Below are 23,009 nucleotides of genomic sequence, written 5' to 3'. Positions count from 1 at the left end.
GGCATTTGGAAACGTTTACCAAAATTATCAAAATGTTAAATATTCACAGTCTGGCTATTTTTCCAGCTTAACGTATCTAACTGCACTCTCCTTTTAATAGTCTTCATGGACAATTTGCAGAAAGCCAATAGTTATTGTGGAGTTTTCAGACATTTCGAGTAAAAACGAGAGTTGTGCCACTTAGTAGCTAATAAATTCCTCTTGTTCGGCTGTAATGGCACCTGAATCTATCTGTGTCAGTTAAACAGAATGCCTGTTAAACCCGCCAGCCGCAGAGGCCTCCTGCCTGTACTTTGAAATTGGTTAATTTTACATGTTGCATGCCTATTAAACAGATCACATTTAAACTTCCCTCCTCCGTTAGATGCTCACCCAGTCTCCACTCCTTCATAAAAGCATATCAATTAAACTGTTAATAGCTCCCGACTGATTCCTCTTCTGCGACTGTCATTAGTCTAATACTATCCTTACCTTTTGTGTCACTATACCCCCACTTCCTCTAGCATGTAAACTCACTGAGCAGGACCCTCAATCCCTCTGTTACTGTGTCACTATACCCCACTCCCTCTAACATGTAAACTCACAGAGCAGGGCCCTCAATCCCTCTGTTACTGTGTCACTATACCCCACTCCCTCTAACATGTAAACTCACTGAGCAGGCCCTCAATCCCTCTGTTACTGTGTCACTATACCCCACTCCCTCTAACATGTAAACTCACTGAGCAGGGCCCTCAATCCCTCTGTTACTGTGTCACTATACCCCACTCCCTCTAACATGTAAACTCACTGAGCAGGGCCCTCAATCCCTCTGTTACTGTCACTATACCCCACTTTCTCTAACATGTAAACTCACAGAGCAGGGGCCTCAACCCCTCTGTTACTGTGTCATTATACCCCACTCCCTCTAACATGTAAACTCACTGAGCAGGGCCCTCAATCCCTCTGTTACTGTGTCACTATACCCCACTCCCTCTAATGTAAGCTCATTGAGCAGGGCCCTCAATCCCTCTGTTACTGTCACTATACCCCACTCCCTCTAATGTAAGCTCATTGAGCAAGGCCCTCAATCCCTCTGTTCCTGTGTGTCCAACTTGTCTGGTTACATATACATGTTTGGTCGTCCACCCATTGTAAAGCGCTGCGGAATTTGTTGGCGCTATATAAATAATAACATAATCAGGGGATTCAGCTTTGTTTTAACAGGACAGACAGATTTTTCTTAAATCGAATTGGTAAATGGAAATTGCGTTTTGCCCGTTTTTTTTGTCATTTTAGCTCTCTCTATACTGTCACTACAAGATACTTGTTCTGCAGCAGCTTTCAATAACATAATCCCTGTCGTTTTCCTGCACTGGAGGAGCCCAGCTGCCCGGCCTTTGATACTTTGATGCCTGTTCAGAAGGAAATTATAGGCGGAGTAAGTACACATGCTAATATAGCTTTGCAGTGTCATCATGCAAGGTAACCGAGTTTGATTTGGCACAAAGCTGTGTGTGTCTCAATAAAGCATCCTGCAGCATAGCCTGTACAGATCCTGTGGCACAGACCAATGAGTTATGTATTTCTATTAAAGGAGCAGTAATGATTATTATACATGAGTATTAATACTGCAAAATGTACAATTATCTTGTCACTGTATAAATTAAACATTATCCAAGGATAAAATGTATGTCACTACAGATTGGAAGCCACCATCATTTCATAGTCCATTGTATAGATAGTAATAATGCAAAAAATGAATTCCAAATTAAAGGCAAACATAGAATCCACAGGTAAATGCCACCCTAAAGCTCATCGGAGCAAAGAGAGTATACGATAATCTATTTTTCAGTGCGGTCCATGGAGCTCTTATATTCCATAAACCTCCAGCGGTTTCATATTTTTGTTGCAAATTAAAGTCCACGTTCAGTAGAACTAATTCATATGTGACTGTAAAATGTGAAAAAAAATCTATTACGTTCCCAGAATGATTTCCCAGAAAATATTCTTAGTGGTATGGAAAACAAAAAAGGCTGCATTCATTCTCTACCAAGCAGTTAATTTCATTTTGGCTTTATCTTTAATATAGTTCTGATAATGTAAGGTAGCTTGAATTGCATAAATCATTATGATGATGACAAAAATAAATGTGCATTATCAGGCGTGGTGCCCACCATATTGCTGATGTATACTTTTTTTTGTCTGCTAAACTGTTTAGTAACTAGTTTTCTGAGAGACCTAAACCCTCGTCCTGTGCTGGATTGTAGAGGGTTAAGCAGCTGCATGCCCAGGCCTGCCCTTGGCAGCTTTGTTACTCAAGAATTCAGCATGGACCCTGTTCTGCATTTTCCTTCCATATCACATGAACAGCTTAACCCAAACCAATATTTTACTCCCATTAATGTGATGGCACGGGCGGCTGCCATTATCCTGTACCAGTATTCTACTCCCATTAATGTGACTGCACAGACTGCTCCCGTTAACCCGTACCAGTTTTATACTCCCATTAATGTGATAGCACAGATGGCTCCCGTTAACCCGTATCAGTATTCAACTCCCATTAATGTGACGACAAGGGTAGCTCCCGTTAACCCGTACCAGTATTCTACTCCCATTAATGTGACGGCACGGGCGGCTCCCATTATCCTGTACCAGTATTCTACTCCCATTAATGTGACGGCACGGGCGGCTCCCATTATCCTGTACCAGTATTCTACTCCCATTAATGTGACGGCACGGGCGGCTCCCATTATCCTGTACCAGTATTCTACTCCCATTAATGTGACGGCACGGGCGGCTCCCATTATCCTGTACCAGTATTCTACTCCCATTAATGTGACGGCACGGGCGGCTCCCATTATCCTGTACCAGTATTCTACTCCCATTAATGTGACGGCACGGGCGGCTCCCATTATCCTGTACCAGTATTCTACTCCCATTAATGTGACGGCACGGGCGGCTCCCATTATCCTGTACCAGTATTTTACTCCCATTAATGTGACGGCACAGGCGGCTCCCATTATCCTGTACCAGTATTCTACTCTCATTAATGTGATGGCACGGGCGGCTCCCATTATCCTGTACCAGTATTTTACTCCCATTAATGTGATGGCACGGGCGGCTCCCATTATCCTGTACCAGTATTTTACTCCCATTAATGTGATGGCACGGGCGGCTCCCATTATCCTGTACCAGTATTCTACTCCCATTAATGTGACGGCACAGACTGCTCCCGTTAACCCGTACCAGTATTCTCCTCCCATTAGTGTGACAGCACGAGTGTGAAGTGTGAAGGCACGGACCGCTCCCATTAACCCATTCTAGTATTCTACTCCCATTAGTGTGACGACACGGAAAGCTCCCATTAACCCGTACCAGTATTCTACGGACGGCTCCCATTAACCCGTACCAGTATTCTTCTACTCCCAATAGTGTTACGGCACAGACTGCTCCCATTGCTGGGTCCTCATTAACCCAAGAAACTGTGATGCCATGTGCATTGGCCTAGTTACATATGGGTCAAGTTTCCCAGGAGATCACTTGCTGTAACTTATCCCTAATTCACCTGTGACGCTACAAACAGAGGCCTGTTCCCCTGAATCTCTCTGCATCAGCAGGGGCCCAATCCTTCTCTCCTGAATCTTTCTGCATCAGCAGGGGCCCCATATTTTTGCCTGTGTAGGGACAATGTCATGCTCCATCCTTGGAGCCTTTAGCACCTGTGATCCCGTGTGCAGAAGCCTGTAGCCTCTGTGATGCCTTGTGTGGGAGCCCTTTTGCCCCTGGGAACTTATGCTGGAGCCTGTGGCCCCTGGGAACTCGTACGGGTGCCTGTGGCCCCTGTGATGGCCTGTCCATGAAGCCTGTAATGGCCTGTCCATGAAGCCTGTGGCCCCTGTGATGCCCTGTCCATGAAGCCTGTGGCCCCTGTGATGCCCTGTCCATGATGCCTGTGGCCCCTGTGATACCCTGTCCATGATGCCTGTGGCCCCTGTGATGGCCTGTCCATGAAGCCTGTGTCCCTTGTGATGCCCGGTCCATGAAGCTTGTGGCCCCTGTGATGCCCTGTCCATGAAGCCTGTGGCCCCTGGCTGTGATGCCCTGTCCATGAAGCCTGTGGCCCCTGTGATGTCCTGTTCATGAAGCCTGTGGACCCTGGCTGTGATGCCCTGTCCATGAAGCCGGTGGCCCCTGTGATGCCCAGTGGCGAGGTCTGGCTGGATGTATAGGAATAGAGACGTGTAATAGGAGAACAATGTGGCCGATGCCGAGCCCAGCCTGAGCCCAGCCTCCTCCCTGTGACTCTGCCTCGGCCCTCCCCCTGCCTGGGAACGAACAGCCGGACCGACCGCAGCGAGTGGGATTCCAGCCGGCAAGCTATGCGGAGCCCCCCGGCCAGAACCCCCGACGGATAGCCCCCAACAAGCTCTACAGCGAGAAATATAGGCGGTTACTGCCGACCCAGGACCCCGGAGATCGCACTGCATGGAGGCGGGGATTGGGATCCGAGCAGCCGCTCCATCTGCAGCCAGCCTTGGGGGGCTTGAAAGGTCAGTGTGGACCCCTTTACTGCATGCACCTAACCTTGGGGGGGTCAGTGTGAACCCCCTCACTCCATACACCTAACCTTGGGGGGCTGAAGAGATCCGTGTGAACCCCCTCACTGAATACACCTAAGCTTGGGGGGCTGCAGAGATCTGTGTGAACCCCCTCACTGCATACACCTAGCCTTGGGGGGTCAGTGTGAACCCCCTCACTGCATACACCTAGCCTTGGGGGGTCAGTGTGAACTCCCTCACTGCATACACCTAGCCTTGGGGGGTCAGTGTGAACCCCCTCACTGCATACACCTAACCTTGGGGGGTCAGTCTGAACCCCCTCACTGAATACACCTAAGCTTGGGGGGCTGGAGAGATCTGTGTGAACCCCTTCACTGCAAACACCTAGCCTTGGGGGCCTGGTGAGATCTGTGTGAACCCCCTCACTGCATACACCTAGCCTTGGGGGGGGGGGGGGGTCAGTGTGAACCCCCTCACTGCATACACCTAACCTTGGGGGGTCAGTGAGAACCCCCTCACTGCATACACCTAACCTTGGGGGGTCAGTGTGAACCCCCTCACTGCATACACCTACCCTTGGGGGTCCTGGCGAGATCCGTGTGAACCCCCTCACTGCATACACCTACCCTTGGGGGGTCAGTGTGAGCCCCCTCACTGCATACACCTAGCCTTGGGGGGCCTGGCGAGATCTGTGTGAACCCCCTCACCGCATACACCTAGCCTTGGGGGCTGGAGAGATCCATGTGAACCCCCTCCCCGCAAACACCTAGCCTTGGGGGCTGGAGAGATCCGTGTGAACCCCCTCCCCGCAAACACCTAGCCTTGGGGGCTGAAGAGATCCGTGTGAACCCTCTAACTGCATACACCTAGCCTTGGGGGGCTGGAGAGATCCATGTGAACCCCCTCACTGCATACACCTAACCTTGGGGGGCTGGAGAGATCCGTGTGAAACCCATCACTGCATACAGCCAGCCTTGGGGGGCTGCAGAGGTCAGTGTGATCCTCCTCACCGCATACACCTAGCTTTGGGGGGCTGGGGAGGTCAGTGTGATTCCCCCCTCACCGCATACATCCAGCCTTGGTGGGGGCTGGGGAGGTTTAGTGTTAACCACTTTCTGACTGCATACAGGCAGCTTTGGGGGACTCATTGTGTGTATATAGGGGCAGGTTGTGTGGTGAGGTCGCAGTGAGCATTTAAAATATATTCTTAACCTCTTCTTGTCTGTAATGTGTGAATCCCTTATAGCAGTACCATTAGCCCAGCCATGCCTACCCCACAACCTAACATGCCTTCCCCATTATATTCCACTCCACAACCTGCCATGCCTTCCCCATGATATTCCACATAGCAACTTACCATGCCCGATATTCCACCCCACAACCTACCATGCCTGCCCATGATATTCCATCCCAGCAACCTAACATGCCTGTCTCATGATATTCCACCCTGCACCCTACCATGCCTGCCCATGATATTCCACCCCACAACCTGCCATGCCCGTCCATGATATTGCACCCCGCAACCTACCATGCCTGCCCATGATATTCCACCCCACAACCTGCCATGCCCGTCCATGATATTGCACCCCGCAACCTACCATGCCTGCCCATGATATTCCATCCCAGCAACCTAACATGCCTGTCCCATGATATTCCACCCCACAACCTGCCATGCCTTCCCCATGATATTCCACCCCGCAACCTACCATGCCTGTCCCAGGATATTCCACCCTGCAACCTACCATGCCTGCCCCATGATATTCCAACCCGCAACCTACCATGCCTGCTCCATGATATTCCACCCCGCAACCTACCATGCCTGCTCCATGATATTCCACCCTGCAACCTACCATGCCCGTCCCATGATATTCCACCCCGCAACCTACCATGCCCGCCGCATGATATTCCACCCCGCAACCTACCATGCCCGCCTCATGATATTCCACCCAGCAACCTCCCATGCCTGCCCCATGATATTCCACCCAGCAACCTACCATGCCCGCCCCATGATATTCCACCCAGCAACCTACCATGCCTGCTCCATGATATTCCACCCTGCAACCTGCCATGCCTGTCCCATGATATTCCACCCTGCAACCTGCCATGCCCGTCCCATGATATTCTACCCCAGACCTTGTCATGCCTGCCACCTGTTTTTTCCCTTCCCAAATTTCTCTATGTATCTTCCATGCTGCTATTCTATACCAGTGAGGAGGTGTGTGCTTTTGAAACCGAGGAGGACTGTTGATGGTGCTTCTTAGGGCAAGCTCACCCACAGAATGAACAATGACAGAAACCCTCTACTTTTAGCACTCTCTGCGGCTGTCTCTCTTTGTTTACAGGTGACAGTGTTTGGTGTAGAGATTACACCTGTTTGACAAGGATTTAATGGGCCTATTTCTCCATCATATTATTAATCTTACTCTGTGAATATGGCTTTTTAGACCAAAAGTGTACATTGGGAATTATTCACTTACCAGAGATTTGGGGAGAATGGATACTGAAATTTCACATTTTATGACAACATGACTGAATAGGAAACATAGATGAATTGATTTATTGTTCCACATTGCCTGTTCCTGCTTTAATGAATGATGCCGGTTCTGTTGGCAGAGTTAAATGTGCTCCAGAGTGTTCCTGGTAAAGTGGCCCTTTGTGATTGACCTCTTGTTTGCCTGTAACGTTGCATTTTAATGTGAAGTGTATATGTGCTCTGTTTGTTGGACTCTGCAGGCTGTATGGCTGTAGCAGTTGTTCAGCCTAGCGATGTCTCTTCCGATGCACACGCCTGCCAAGTACAGGACCTGGGAAGTTCATCTTGAATATGTTCAGCATCTTTCTCTGTGAGCTCTGCTGTCATGAGATGCCAGTGACTCATATATTCAAATGGTTCAACCTGTGTACGACCTACCTCCGGTAACTTGCCTCTGAGTAATCTCCACCCCATCAAAAGAAACGCAAACCTATAATATTAAAAACAAACGTTTAACTAGCAAAACAGCAACCCCTCCTTAATAAATCTGTCCCTATGAAGATCAGGATGTCCGTCGACATATCAGGTTTGTATAGGAGCTGTGCTAGGGGGTTGCCAGATCTACAATATTTTTCTGCACACTTATCATCCATAAATGTGGTTGTGTGGTGCATGAAAAGTGTTCCCAAGCATTATGAATTCATAATCTGCAGGAGGAAAATCTGTTAATCAAGAAGGCTTCCAGACAGCTCTTTAATTAATTGATTTCGCGCCTGTGGTACATACCTTCTGTGAAATAACACTGGGCAGCACTTTTCATGCCAATTGCTACGTGTCTTAGAAAAATCATAATAGATGTGGAAGCCATAGCTGTGAAAAATATCATAGATCAATATTCTTTGGACTGGTTTTCCAGATTTAGAGCATTCATTTGATTTTACTGGAAGTTTAATTTCTAAGCAGGGAACTTGTCCAGTGCCCACTGTACCCATATTACATGATGGTCACAGTGTTTGTGAGACGCCCATGGTAGCTAATGCTGGATTTAGTTTTCAACATACTAATTCTATTGTGGTTAAATAACCGCAAATACAGAATTTTTAATGATTGGCAAACCATTATAAATAAGGCCTTTTCTGTATTGATGGGCAAATCCACCTGTCTAGAATATGCCTTACTACTTTATGGAAAAGCAATGTTTGGTATAAAATTAGGGAAATCGATTTACTGATTCATCTTGCTGTTTTAGCAGACGGCAGCTAAGGTAAGTGATGGATGAACAGGGAATTAAACTAACCCTTGCTACCAATTGTCTTCTATCTGATGTACTAAAAAAATATAAATAGATTCTCCAGTTCATGCTGCTTTAGTGATTTTTCTAATTTATAAATGCGATATTTGCAGCTAGGTATCGAATGAGCTTGTGTCAGTCAGATATTTATATGGTTTTAAACTAGAATATACATTTATACATTTGTCTTCTTTAATGCTGAGATCATTTCTAAAAATACTCAAATAATTTTGAGCAAGCAAAACACTCATATTGAGCAAAAAGTAATGTATTTTGTTTATATCTTTGCATTTTATTACTGAATGTATATAAAGTATAAATATACTCACTGTTCAAACAGGATCTATACTTGGAGTAAACACACCTTTATTTGAGTCTGATAACTCCACAGATATAAACAGCCTTTGGGCTATATTTTGTTTTTAACTCCTTGAGCCCAAGCGACACAATGTCTAAGTCTGGAGGGTGAATGGATTCTGAATCTGTTCAATTTAACCCTGAGGTCTGTAGATCTAATGGATCTATAGTCTGTTCACAGTTAACCCCATGAAACCTCGAGGCTTTAAATTCTGTACATTTTAATCCTCTGAGACCTGGAGGTGGAACGGATTCAGAGTCTGTGTACAGATTAACCCCTGGAGGGGGAATGGCTTCAGAGTCTGTGTACAGATTAACCCCTGGAGGGGGAATGGCTTCAGAGTCTGTGCACAGATTAACCCCTGGAGGGGGAATGGCTTCAGAGTCTGTGTACAGATTAACCCCTGGAGGGGGAATGGCTTCAGAGTCTGTGCACAGATTAACCCCTGGAGGGGGAATGGCTTCAGAGTCTGTGTACAGATTAACCCCTGGAGGGGGAATGGCTTCAGAGTCTGTGTACAGATTAACCCCTGGATGGGGAATGGCTTCAGAGTCTGTGTACAGATTAACCCCTGGATGGGGAATGGCTTCAGAGTCTGTGTACAGATTAACCCCTGGATGGGGAATGGCTTCAGAGTCTGTGTACAGATTAACCCCTGGATGGGGAATGGCTTCAGAGTCTGTGTACAGATTAACCCCTGGATGGGGAATGGCTTCAGAGTCTGTGTACAGATTAACCCCTGGATGGGGAATGGCTTTAGAGTCTGTGTACAGATTAACCCCTGGAGGGGGAATGGCTTCAGAGTCTGTGTACAGATTAACCCCTGGATGGGGAATGGCTTCAGAGTCTGTGTACAGATTAACCCCTGGAGGGGGAATGGCTTCAGAGTCTGTGTACAGATTAACCCCTGGATGGGGAATGGCTTCAGAGTCTGTGTACAGATTAACCCCTGGATGGGGAATGGCTTCAGAGTCTGTGTACAGATTAACCCCTGGATGGGGAATGGCTTCAGAGTCTGTGTACAGATTAACCCCTGGATGGGGAATGGCTTCAGAGTCTGTGTACAGATTAACCCCTGGATGGGGAATGGCTTCAGAGTCTGTGCACAGATTAACCCCTGGATGGGGAATGGCTTCAGGGTCTGTGTACAGATTAACCCCTGGAAGGGGAATGGCTTCAGAGTCTGTGTACAGATTAACCCCTGGAAGGGGAATGGCTTCAGAGTCTGTGTACAGATTAACCCCTGGAAGGAGAATACATTTTCTAAAATGCTTACTGTGGGTACTGAAAGGAATTTATAGCTGACAAATTACTTGTTGTCTAAGTCATAGTATGTCATTCTAAGGATTTTGGAAAGAACCTTGTGTTATCTGTAGGCTGGGAAAGCAATTTTCACTTGAGTACTTCCTGAAGTGAAGTGTGGCTTCTCCCCCAGTGCAGGATTGGTTTTACACAGGGAGAGAAGGAGAGCGGTGTGGGATTTATCTTGATCTACATTACAGAAAATGAATGCAGTGTATTGGATCACATAACCAGTGGAAAAGAAATCAAATCTTAACCATTTTTTAATAGGTCTTTTACATTGTAATAATTAAATGATGAATTACAGGCAATTGGCAACTGACTTATCAAGTATAGAACTTCTAAAAACATAACTCAGTTCCTCTTTAAAGGGTTCTCTGTCATCGGCCTGCACACGTTTAAAAGAAAGAAAAAAAAAAAAGTTGGTAACTTCACACATTGCGGGAATGTAGTGGACTAATGTATTGCTGAAATGTCCTCTTTACACACTTGTTCTATACAACCTTTTCCTCCCTATGTCTAGCTAGTCTTTGTTCTCTTAATTGGCTTTTTATGAATGTGCAGAATACTTTCCTGAATTCCAGGGTGAGCCAGGAGTGTTAACTCCACCAGTTTTACTTCTAGCAAATCAGGTTCCACTGTTAGCAAATCTCTGACAATAATGTACAACTGGCAGGATGGGGCATGCAGTAAGATGTTACACAGAGATTCCAGGGTTAGCTTTGGTTTGATCACGCAGGAACTGAACTAAATGGAGAGCAGGGATTCTCATAGGGATTTATTTATGCTTAATTGTAACGACACGAAAACAGTGTCTCTTTAAACACAATGGGATCTAAACATTCAGCTATTTACTAAGCACAAATTTGTGTTTTTCAATTGAATTTGCACTTACATTCATTCACAGTTCAGTTGTCTGTTGAAATCAATTGAAAATGCATATAACATGGAATTTGGATTTTCACAAATGTATCGCCTTTGGTTTTTCCAAATCCCTTAATATAGACCGAGAATTGTAATCGTAAGTCACCCTAATGGTACCCCAAACCCCCTTAACCCGGTAATGTTACACAATCCTAAATCTTCCCAAAACCTATTCTTACTTTAGTGCCAGGTTACCCAATGGATGTTGTGTCTTCTTCTGACATTGTGTATCATTCCAAAATCGGGTTTCACACTGTTCCTCTGACGCACATTGATACCACACACCATTCAAATATCAATATTAAAGCAAGACACTCTCATTTTAAACTGATACCACCTTGCATTATCCTCATGGAACTCCTCACTGGTTACATTACGGTGACGCCCACCACGTGATGATCTATAGCATTCCATTCACCCCTATGTTTAGCCACCTGTCTGATTTACCTATGCCAACAGTGTGTTCCTTAACTAATATTGTGATTTATTTTTATTGACCTAGCTCTGATTTCTTGTCATCTCTCTTGCCTAAGTATCTCTCTTAACAGAGGAATTGTAACAATCAAATGCAGGATAATTGAGCCAAATTAAATCGCTATCGCAAATTTACTGTTTAGTCAGTAAATTCATCTTAAAGGGACACTATAGTCAACTGAATAACTACAGCTTAATGTGGTTGTTCAGGTATGATCTATAGCTCCCTGCAGGCAATCTAATGTAAACACTGTATTTTCAGAGAAAATACACTGTTTACATTGATTGTTAGGAATACCTCCAGTGGCCGTCACTCAGACAGCCACCAGAGGGACTTCCGATCATGCAGGGCCCTAAAAAGACCTTGTACACGTCAGACGTATTAAAATGTGTGCGCGCCTTCTCTCTCCTGCCTGTTTTTACCACGGTTTCTGTGTATGTGGCCTTAAAGGACCACTCTAGTGCCAGGAAAACATACTCGTTTTCCTGGCACTAGAGTGCCCTGAGGGTGCCCCCACCCTCAGGGACCCCCTCCCGCTCGGCTCTGGAAAGGGGATAAATCTTACGTTTTTCCAGCGCTGGGCGGAGAGATCTCCTCCTGCTCTCCTCCTCCGATCCGCCTCTTCTCCTCCCCGTCGGCTGAATGCGCACTCTTGCCGCGCGCGCATTCAGCCGGTCACATAGGAAAGCATTCATAATGCTTTCCTATGGACGCTGGCGTGCTCTCACTGTGAAAATCACAGTGAGAAGCACGCAAGCGCCTCTAGCGCCTGTCAATGAGACAGCCACTAGAGGACATAGGGGGAAGGCTTAACCCATTCATAAACATAGCAGTTTCTCTGAAACTGCTATGTTTATGAAAAAATGGGTTAACCCTAGAAGGACCTGGCACCCAGACCACCTCATTAAGCTGAAGTGGTCTGGGTGCCTAGAGTGGTCCTTTAACCCAGACTTAGGAATACTTTCCATATGTGGTCCTATGTAGAAGATTCCATAGGGAAGGTTCGAAGGTTTCAGTTTGCAGTTTTCAATGTAACCAGCTATAGATCTTAGTCTATATGACATTAATGACATACTTTGTGATCTCCATTGCTTCATATATAAAATATAGGAGCCACTGGTTCTTCTTCTCTTGACGTAATCCTCATATCCTCCTTGTTTTAAGTTGACCTGGAACCTGACTGCTACCGTTGCGAGTCTATATTTAGGATTTTCCTTCCTGCTGTTCCTTTGAGAATCCTTTCAAATAACCTTTAAAACGAACAGTGCAGCCTCAAAACAAGCAGTATCTCTCTACAGAACGTATAAAGCATTGTCTCTGGGGCCGGTGAATTGTTTCTGAACCCTTTGAATTTTATCTGGAGTACTAGAGCCCCCCCCCCCCCCCCCCCCCAGTCCATCATCCAGTTTTATGTCTCACACTTCCCATAGTTACATTTGTTGGGTGAAGATTGCTTTCAAAATTTTTGTAAGGGTTTTTATATTTTATTTTTTTAGGATGGGTTATACAAGGAAAGTTCAAAATGCAGTGAAAACGTTCTAAGTTTTGTCCATGAATTCCTGGCTATATTACACTTTATACGAAATAATCAATTAAAGGAACACTCAAAGTGCCAAAAGCGCTACAGCTGCTGTAGTGGTTGTGGTGCTAGACATTTTATTACACGTTGACAAGGGAAAAATATCAGCTGTTACTAGATTAAAGTGAACTCCTCAGGTAGCTCTGATAAATTCATGGCGTAAATAGAAAATACTGTGTAGCCACTAGGTCTAGATGTAAATATAGGATGAGTGGAACAGCTTCACCAAAGCAGTGTCCTATTGAAGAGAACACACAGAGGTTACATAGTTACATAGCTGAAAAGAGACTTGTGTCCATCAAGTTTAGCCTTCCTCACATATGTTTTTGCCGTTGATCCAAAAGAAGGTTAAAAACCCAGTATGAAGTGCTTCCAATTTTGCAACAAACAAGGAACAAATTCCTTCTTGACCCCAAAATAGCAGTCAGATGTCTCCTTGGATCAAGCAGCTATTACATATGTATGGACTCTGATAAAACCACCTATTCAGGCAGAGCATTCCATATCCTTATTGCTTGTACTGTAAAAAAAACCTTTTCTTTGCCTTGGATGAAATCTCCTTGATTCAATGCTTTCCTATGGGGAAGACATAATGCACGCATGGCATTTGCCGCACTTGCATATTGGGTTCCCCAATTGCCGCGATGTTGATTGAGAAGAAGCTGAATCCAGCGCCAAGGAACCTCAGTGCTAGAATCCGGAAAGTGAAAGAAATGGTTTTAACCTTTTCATGACCCCGGAGGCAGAAGGACCCTATAGGTTCATGAGTATGTTAGTACCTACCTCCTGTCTGACAGTACTGATCTGCGTTGAAGCTCCTGAGGAAGTCTGACGACGAAACGCGTTGAGCATTGAAACATTGACGACCCTTTGGGACCCTGCATCGTGGTATCAGCGGTTTTATTGTTTATATATACTGATTATTTTCCTTTTTTTCTTGGGCTATATGTTATGGACTTGGTGCATTTTTGGTACTAGTATCTTGTACCTTATACTTGCACTGCACTTTGCACTTTTAAAATCTGCACCTTATTTGCCCAGTTCAGCATTATGTATTAGTGAGCTGCTATACCTATGGGTTCCTGTCTAATATAATTTGAGCACTTGTTATTGTGCTATTATTTTTATCTACTTCTGTATTAATAAATTACTATTTTAACCAGTATATTCATTATATGGTTCTTCCCCCCACATGTACCTATTTAGTGACTGTGGCGCCCTGTTAATTTGTATCCATATTCTGATCTGCGTTGATGCCACCTTGTATACTGTAGCACTTACATTAACTGCGACCTCCCTGTCCCTTCAGCAGCACGTCAACACAGTACGTACAGGCTGTGTCAACGTCAGCAAGGGGAGGCATGGCCAAGGATACATAAACAGAAAACAAAAGTGATGTAACTCCTAATGGCAGAGAATTGAGCGGTGAGATTGAAGATCTATACATTAAAAGCTAAAGTTGTTTTGGTGATTAGTAGAAGTGCAGACCTCTGAATTACTTAAAGGTACACTATAGGGTCCGAAGCACAAACATGTATTCCTGACCGTATATTGTTAAAGGAACACTATAGTCGCCTTGTGGCGGAACCAACCTCGCCACTGAGAACTGGAGAAGCCTGGTTGCTAGCCTCCTGCCCAGTGATTATGGTCCCTGGGAGATATTGCCCTTTAAGGGACTGAATTGGGGCTTATGGACTGCTACCATAATGTACTGACCCTTTAAGAACTACTTTTGGGCATGTGGATTGTATAATACTGTCCCTAGCCCTTTAAATACTTTGGGGACAGATTGGTACTTTTGTATATGGCACTTCGGACACAGTCGAAGCTGTCGAAGTTACCGAAGTTGTCGAAGCTGTCGAAGTCGTCGAAGTGGCCGGTATCGGACAAAGGACCACGTGGCGGCGGCCATTTTAACTTCGAACACCGCCGACCCTTAACATCAACTCCACTTCGACACTTCGACCAAAGTCGAAGTACAGGCACACTTCGAATGGGACTTAGCCGTTTTTATGCCAGGAATTGACCGACCGCACAGCCCAAATCTATGGAACTGTTTTGGGCAAGAAAATGTGCTTGCGGTCGGTCATAAAAGGACTTCCGTGTAACTTTTGATCCACTGGAGGGATTTGCCTGAATTTTGGAAGTGTTTATGTTTAAAGTATGCTGAGTCTGAATATGTGATTTGTATGTGAATGTGATGTATGGTTTTGAAGTTACAGATATTGTGTAAAAGTTATGTTTTAAACTGTATAATAAGTGGATTATCTCTCAGGCTAAGGGGAGGGGATGTGTGGTTTGTACCATATCTCGGATTGGTTATTTTATGCCTCCCCCTGGGTGTGGCCTGTATGTGTGAGATGGAAATAAAAGCCAGGCTGGATGAGCCAGTCCAGAGTTCCTGTTTTACCCTCAAAGTGAAGTGTCGTCTCATTATTGGGGGAAGGATTTATTGCATGCTGTTCCAGTTGACTGCTAGGAGTGTATGGTTCCTATTCAACGGTCTACAGCATTCCTATGCTTGAGGGGATTTATATGCCTCTCTGATTCGATGATTGTAGTGTCTGCCAGAGTGCTTGGAGTCCTCAGGAAACGCTAGGAGCATCCTTTAACGGAGGTACCCAGTCGGGGTGCCAGGCGATCCGTTACACACCTAAATTACTTTAGCTAAATAAAGCAGTTTTAGTGTATAGATCATTCCTCTGCAATTTCACTGCTCAATTCACTGTCATTTAGGAGTTAAATCACTTTGTTTCTGTTTATGCAGCCCTAGCCACACCTCCCCTGGCTATGATTGAGAGAGCCTGCAAGAAAAAAAAACTGGTTTCACTTTCAAACAGATGTAATTTACCTTAAATATTTGTATCTCAATCTCTAAATTGAACTTTAATCACATACAGGAGGCTCTTGCAGGGGATAAGAAAATCTTAATTAAACAGAACTTGCAATAAAGAAAGCCTAAATAGGGCTCTATTTACAGGAAGTGTTTAAGGAAGGCTGTGCAAGTCACATGCAGGGAGGTGTGACTAGGGTTCATAAACAAAGGGATTTAACTCCTAAATGGCAGAGGATTGAGCAGTGAGGCTGCAGGGGCATGTTCTATACACCAAAACTGCTTCATTAAGCTAAAGTTGTTCAGGTGACTATAGTGTCCCTTTAAAAACCCCATCTTGCCCTCTCTAAATATAGTATAATTTTACCTTTACTCCAGTCTGCTGCTTCTGACCCCGCCCCTGATCTGCCTGCTCGGTTGACATCATCAGAAGTGTTGTTCTGAGCCAAGCACAATGCTTTCTAATTGGAAAGCGTTGGATTGGCTGAGAATGTCAAGGAGGCAGATCAGGAGCAGAGCCAGCAGAAGCCAAACACAGCCCTGGCCAACCAGGATCTCCTCATAGAGATACATTAAATCTCTATGAGTAAAGTTCATTGTCTGTATGCAGAGGGTGGAGATACTGAATGTCAGTCACACTGTGCAGCACTGCCCCAGGAAGCATCTCTCGCTGCCATCTGAGGAGTGGCCAGTGGTGGTACCCCTAGGCTGTAATGTAGTGTGGACTATATGGTGCCCTGTCACCATGTCAAATGCCAGGGAGGATAAGTGGCACTAAGACATTTGACACTCCAAGCTAGCAAACAAATGGCCAATGGAATGGTGATAAAATAGCAAATCAGGCACCCTGGAAAGGTGCTAAAATCTATCTAATGAAGCAATAAACTTCTCGCAGGCGGCTCCCTTGTTTTGGAACAGCCTGCCTACCCCCATCAAACGCCCCCCTAGTCTTCATTATTTAAATGCTTATTGACTCCCAGAGTAACGTATCTATACCTAAAGAGCCACACTCTACTCTCACTTCCAGCTCTGCTACTTTTCCACCTTGTTTGGTGGCTGTCACCCTTGCTGCTCTGTTGTGTATTTGTACCTTATTTCCTCTAGACTGTAAGCTCGTTTGAGAAGGGTCCTCATCTACCTATTGTTCCTGTGTCACTGTGTAATTGTATCATTTATTGTAAATTTCCCCATTGCATAATATTGTAAAGTGCTGCGGAATTAGTTGGCGCTTTATAAATACCAATAATAATAATAAACTCTCCCTATTATCTCATCTCTACATGGGAGTCTTTTCAGGGTGCAGGGTGTTGCTGCACATTATTTTAAAAATGTATTTATAAAGCACTAACACATTCTGTGCTAGAGGTCAGAGGATGCCACGGTAATGGCAAATACTGCGTCCTGCTACTGTTTCAGTATGGTCGATCTAATAGACAAATCATGATCACTTCGAACTGCTGTACAGCCAGCCGTTCCATCAATTCATCTCCCATCTGCTCAGACTCCCTACCCCTCATCAGCTCTGGCATTTCAATCCAGGCTGATGAAAACACTGAGATGCTGGGAGATTGAAAGAGGATGAGTCAAAAGCTGCATAGCTTGGTACATACACACGCACTGAAAGCTACTTTGGAAGAGCAAGCGTAACATCCAACAATAAGCCCTTGTTAAGTGGGAATAAGAAAGAATGTGAGGAGGAGAGGAGACAGGGCCTGCAAAGAATGCACAATTAGTGTTTGAATACAAGTGGGGAGGTTTGTGCACACACTTAGACACTCCAAGCAGGGTCCTTGGACTGCAATCTGCTTGTATTTATCAATATGTATAATAACATCAGATCATTTCTTGCAGAGTAAACAGAGGGCCACTAAAACTAGTTTTCTGTGTCACTATGGAATTTCTCTTTTTTCTTTTTATATGGACGTCATCATCGGGGTCTGCTCTGAGAATTCTACTGGCATCCCTTGTGACGGCTCATCCTTCTGTCAATAGATATTCTGATACTTTAAAAATGAGCCAATGCAAAATGCATTAGCTATTTAAAAGTAGTCATTTTAAGCCCCATCCTGTCTTGTGTTATAATTGCAAGGCTATGAATATAGTAGGGTGTGCAGAAAGATTCAGTGGTCATTGTAGCTTACAGTCTAGGAAGGCGAGCTGGATATGGATAGTGAGCTGCAATGGGGTGTGGGAATGATTCATTTTCTTCTTACAATCTAATGTAACTGATGTATAATGGGTTGGCTTTATACCAAGCTGTGATTTGGTCCCATCTGGCGGTGTGAGGTGGATTTAGGAGGACATGGGAGAGGTCTCTGTAGATGGGTGTAATATTTAAAGGCACAGTGTCATGAAAATGTTTTGTTATCATATGTATCTTTAAGTAGAACCTAAAGTTTAGTAAAATTTATTATTATTGTTTATTTGCTTTTGTATGTGCTATTATCGGTTTTCCTCCGGTCCTGCAGTCAAATAAGATGTTTATCTACTGTTGTCTTTAATGGAAATATTGTTTCTAAAATGTAACAATCCTCCATATTCTCTTGGGTTCATTTGGAACTTTCTTGCGAAATGAATTCATTATCAGATGGAATATATCATATTTCAAAATCCTTTTGCTTTCGTAGCAAAGTGCAGGTGAATGTTTACATAGTCTAAATTTAAATTCTATCTGACAATCTCCTAATTAAGAATCAGAAATAAGGCAAGAGAGAATATAATAAGGTCCTTTTTACATAAATATCAGAATTTCAAATGAACAAAGTGTGTCTATAATCTTTTTTCAAATCATTGGCAAGCAATAGCAAATTGGAACCTGTTCTCACTTTGTGTGTGCAAGCTGTAAACCCCAGGACTCAGAGAAGCTAGTTTCATGGTAAATATTGACGTGTGGGGATTTATTGCTGGCAATTCACAACTAGTAGATGAAAGACTAAAGAGCCATTCAATGCATCCTACAACTACCTCCTCAGTCAGTCTGTTACAGCTACTGTGTAGCAAAGTGTCCTGAAATAAGAACTGCACTGATATAGTGGCAGCCCTGGCTTACTGGTTTGCAATAGCGAGTATTGTTGTAGAGAAAAATCTTACTAGAAAACATCAATTTAATAAAAGAAACTGTCTATAAAAATCATTCTACAGAATTCTTTTAAAATTGAAATAGATGTCCGTGTATCATTGTTACACACTCCATCAATGTTTGTCTCTTGGCTCGTTTCTCTGAGCCTTGTAACTGTGGAGAATTTGTGATTGTATCAGCTGTTGTAATTAATGTTCCCATGTATCCATGAGTAAAAAATGCTGCTAATATTTTGTTGAGTGCACAATGGGATCTTGTTTATAGGTGGGCCATGTCTCCAGACCATTAGCATTGTAGAGTGCACATCGAGCACTGTTTCAGCGTTCAGTGATAGAGTACTCCGGACCCTTACACTCCTGCTACATTTTAGCTGATTTATTTTGTTCTGGAAATACGTTCCCTATTTACAGGATTAGCATTATCGTTTCTGTTTACCTGGATTGATTTTCTAAGCTACCTTATATTTTGAGGTGCTGTATGTGTTCTGGGCTGTGCCACTACCAACATACAAGAAATAGTCAGGGCATGGAATGGCTGTGCCAATTACATAGGCCGGCAGCCTGCAATAACCAGAACATACCTTTCTCCTGCACAGCACAAGAAATTATTTTCGCAACCAATGAACATCTTTTAGAAAGCTATATCAGGAGAAACTCTGTTTGTTTGTTGTTGATAACGTCAGGCAAAAGCATAGCAAGAAAACATCTCCTAATGTAGTCCGAAAAAAGTTGCCTGACCCAGTCACATTATCTAAGGATGTTTGTGCTCATTGCTGCAATCTGTGAATTTTTAAACTTTATATAAATTGTCTGTTTTACATTCAGTTTTTATCGTGGTCTTCACAGGTGCTGCTACAATCCAATATGTCTTTGTTTGAGAACAGATCTAAATATGGCCAAAATATTGATGCTCTATTTAATGATTTATCAACACCAAGGGTAGAGAATGAACAAGAACTGAAAGTAAAATTGCGGAATGCAAGTTATAAATTGGAAAAATTATTAATCAGGGAAATTAAGATAAAATGGGAGATCGCCACACTGGATAAATATGCCAGGGAGAAAATCACTCCGAGAGGACTGAGGTTTTCAAAAAGTCCCTCATTTGATCAAGAGGAGGAGGACTTTATACAGGAATGGACGGAACTCTTGGAGAGTTTCTCCTTTGGCATGATGAATCTGATTGTCAAAAGGCGAAATTATACCCTACCAAAGATAGATTCGGAAATAATTGAAACAAAGAATTTTTTGAGCGAGAATATGACACCAGAACAATTCACTATTGCATTAATTGACATTCAGAAAAATTTGGAAAGAACAGAAAAAAGTGTAATTGAAATTAAAAAAAGAAAATATATTCGAGATAAGGAAGACTATGCTCATAATCAGGTTAGAACATATGCTAAGGGGAGGGAACAATCGCACAGAAATATGGGACATACAAATACAGGTGAAGAGTATAGAAATACTAGAACTGACTTCCACAGGAATGAATGGAGGAGAAATAGAGATCAAATAAGAAAGACACCTACACGTAGAAGGAGCAGGGAGCATAATCAAAGAGAGAGACCAACATGGAGGGCAAATAGGTCACCAATACGTGAGAACAGAGGGTGGGAACCAGTGGTTAGGAAGAAACGGCCCACATCTCCAGTGAAAGCAAGAACTCAACTACCCAGACACAGTGAGGTTACTGTGAAAGATAAACCTGAGAGTATAAACAGACTCCACCAGAATAGCAATGAGGTGACCACACGAAACAGATTTCAGGCGCTCTCCACACCCTTAGGGGAAGAGGATTTTTGGCACAGACAAGTGAGGGGACGACGCAAGGAATCCCCAACACTCAGATCATCCCCAGGGAAAAGGAGACGCAGCATAGAAGAAGGGGAGGTAGAGGAGGAGCATTTTTTCAGAAAAGAAAAGAGAGAAAGATACCCAAACAGACTGGAATCTTTAATCTCTCACAAAAAGAACTAACTAAACCCCAAATTAGTCTATTAACCAAGGGTCTAAAATTTGCCCCGACCAAACCAATAGACAAATTCAGTGTGTATCTAGACCTGAACCGATTCAAACGTAAACTTTGTCTAAAGAAATTTTTTCTGAAACAACCAGCTATTCGCAATTCTATAGAGGAGTCTGAGACCGATATCATTCATACAGATTTAAAAGAGAATTCCAATTTTTTTCCACGCCACCTAATTTCTGAAGAAATGACGACATTTGAGAAAATGGTGATGAATGATATAAATACAATTAAAAAACCCAAAACAGGCAATTACAACTTAAACATTCATGAGAGACAAGCCCTAAAAGAATTACAAAAAGATGAATCCCTAGTAATTAAACCAGCTGACAAGGGGGGGGGAATTGTGATTTTAAGTTCAGATGATTATAACAAAGAGGCAGAGAGATTGTTGAGTGACCAACATACATACCGTATCTTAAAAAGTAACCCCACGAAGGATATTAAATTAAGCTATAACAATTTGATTGAAAAAGGAAAATCTCTAAATATTTTAAATCAGAAAGAATATAAATTTTTAAATGTACAGTACCCTAAAGTTCCAGTATTCTATTATTTACCTAAGATACATAAAAACAAAGATAGACCTCCCGGTAGACCAATAGTCTCCGGGATAGGGTCGATTTCCAGCAAACTGTCCCAGTACATTGACAGATGTCTACAGTCCATAGTCTGCACCTGTCCGAGTTATCTAAAAGACACTATCAATATACTTCAAATAATTAAAGACATAAAATGGAAGGATAATTATTACCTTGTTACTGCAGACGTCAATTCTCTGTATACAATAATTTCCCACACGAGAGGATGCAATGCAACAAGACACTTTTTGGAATATTCTAAAAAATTTCCACAAACACAAATAGACTTCATTATAGAAGGGATCAACTGGATTTTAACTAATAACTATTTTTGGTACAGGGAAGAATTTTATCTACAGACTTGTGGCACGGCGATGGGCACGAGATTCGCACCAAGCTATGCAAACCTATTCATGTCGCATTGGGAACAGGAATTTATCTACAATGATCATAGATGGGATGCGAATCTCGTGACCTATCGCCGATACATCGATGACATATTTTTTATCTGGGAGGGAGACGAGACATCACTGACATCATTTTTAGGACATTTGAATACAAACGAATGGGGCATTAAACTTACAAGCAATTTTAGCAACAATAGTGTAGAATTTTTAGACTTGAATATTTATGTGGAACAGAATGTACTAAAGACTTGCACCCATTTCAAGAAGGTTGATGTCAACAGTTATATAGGGGAGAATAGTTGTCACTTCTCCCCTTGGCTACTAAACGCTCCCAAGGCACAATTGCTTAGAGTCAAAAGGAACTGTACAGACCAACACAAATTCTACGAACAATCAGAGAAAATAATTAACGATTTTAAAGAAAAGGGGTACGCAGATGACCTGTTGAATAAAGCCCTCGACGAAGTAGAAAATAAGGATAGATTAAAATTAATAGAGTACAAGGGCACTAAAGACAACATAAAACCACAGGAATTAAAATTTATCTGTGATTTTAACCATAACAGCAGACGCCTCAAAAAGATCATACATAAATATTGGCCAATTTTAAAGAACGATCCAGCTCTAAATCAAATACTCCCTGACACACCAGATATAGTATATAGAGGTGTACCGAATCTTAAAAGCACTTTAGTCAAAAACCACATACTGTCAAGAAAACTGACAAATCATTTTTTTAAAGAAAAGTCTGGTTTTTATGGATGTGGCATGTGTGGAGCCTGTAAGAATTCTAAAAATGGCAGAAGAGTAGTGAGAAATTTTTGCCATCCACAAGAGAAGAACACTAAGTTTAAAATTAAAGAGGTCATCACTTGTCACTCAACTAAGGTAATCTATATGATTACATGCCCCTGCGGGCTAGCATATATAGGAAGGACGACCAGAAGCCTCAATACTAGAATTCAGGAACATGTTAGGAACATCCGAAATGGGTTTCTACAACATAGTGTATCTTTACATTTTAAAAATTACCATAACAGTAATCCACATCTAATGGAATTTATGGGAATTCAAAAAGTAATCGGAAATTGGAGAGGCGGTGATCCCATTAAATTAATTGGACAAGCAGAGATGAAGTGGA

The 23,009-nt window shown here is 43.2% G+C and overlaps 1 protein-coding gene across 4 annotated transcripts in view; it reads left to right on the top strand.

The window, feature by feature from the left end:
* Positions 1-4,310: 4,310 nt before the first annotated feature.
* Positions 4,311-23,009, top strand: part of ARHGAP32 (Rho GTPase activating protein 32) — a 139,310-nt gene continuing 120,611 nt past the window's right edge. For all 4 annotated transcript variants that reach the window (XM_063436140.1, XM_063436139.1, XM_063436138.1 and 1 more), the window contains exon 1: positions 4,311-4,529. In XM_063436140.1, coding sequence (XP_063292210.1) covers positions 4,465-4,529 — 65 coding nt within the window. In that variant the 5' untranslated portion in view covers positions 4,311-4,464. The remainder of the gene's footprint in view (positions 4,530-23,009) is intronic.

The sequence above is a fragment of the Pelobates fuscus genome, chromosome 11, assembly GCF_036172605.1.
Source record: "Pelobates fuscus isolate aPelFus1 chromosome 11, aPelFus1.pri, whole genome shotgun sequence".
Taxonomy (NCBI): Eukaryota; Metazoa; Chordata; class Amphibia; order Anura; family Pelobatidae; genus Pelobates; species Pelobates fuscus.
Note: the sequence above shows the minus strand (reverse complement) of the source record. Positions and strands in the feature narration are given on the sequence as shown.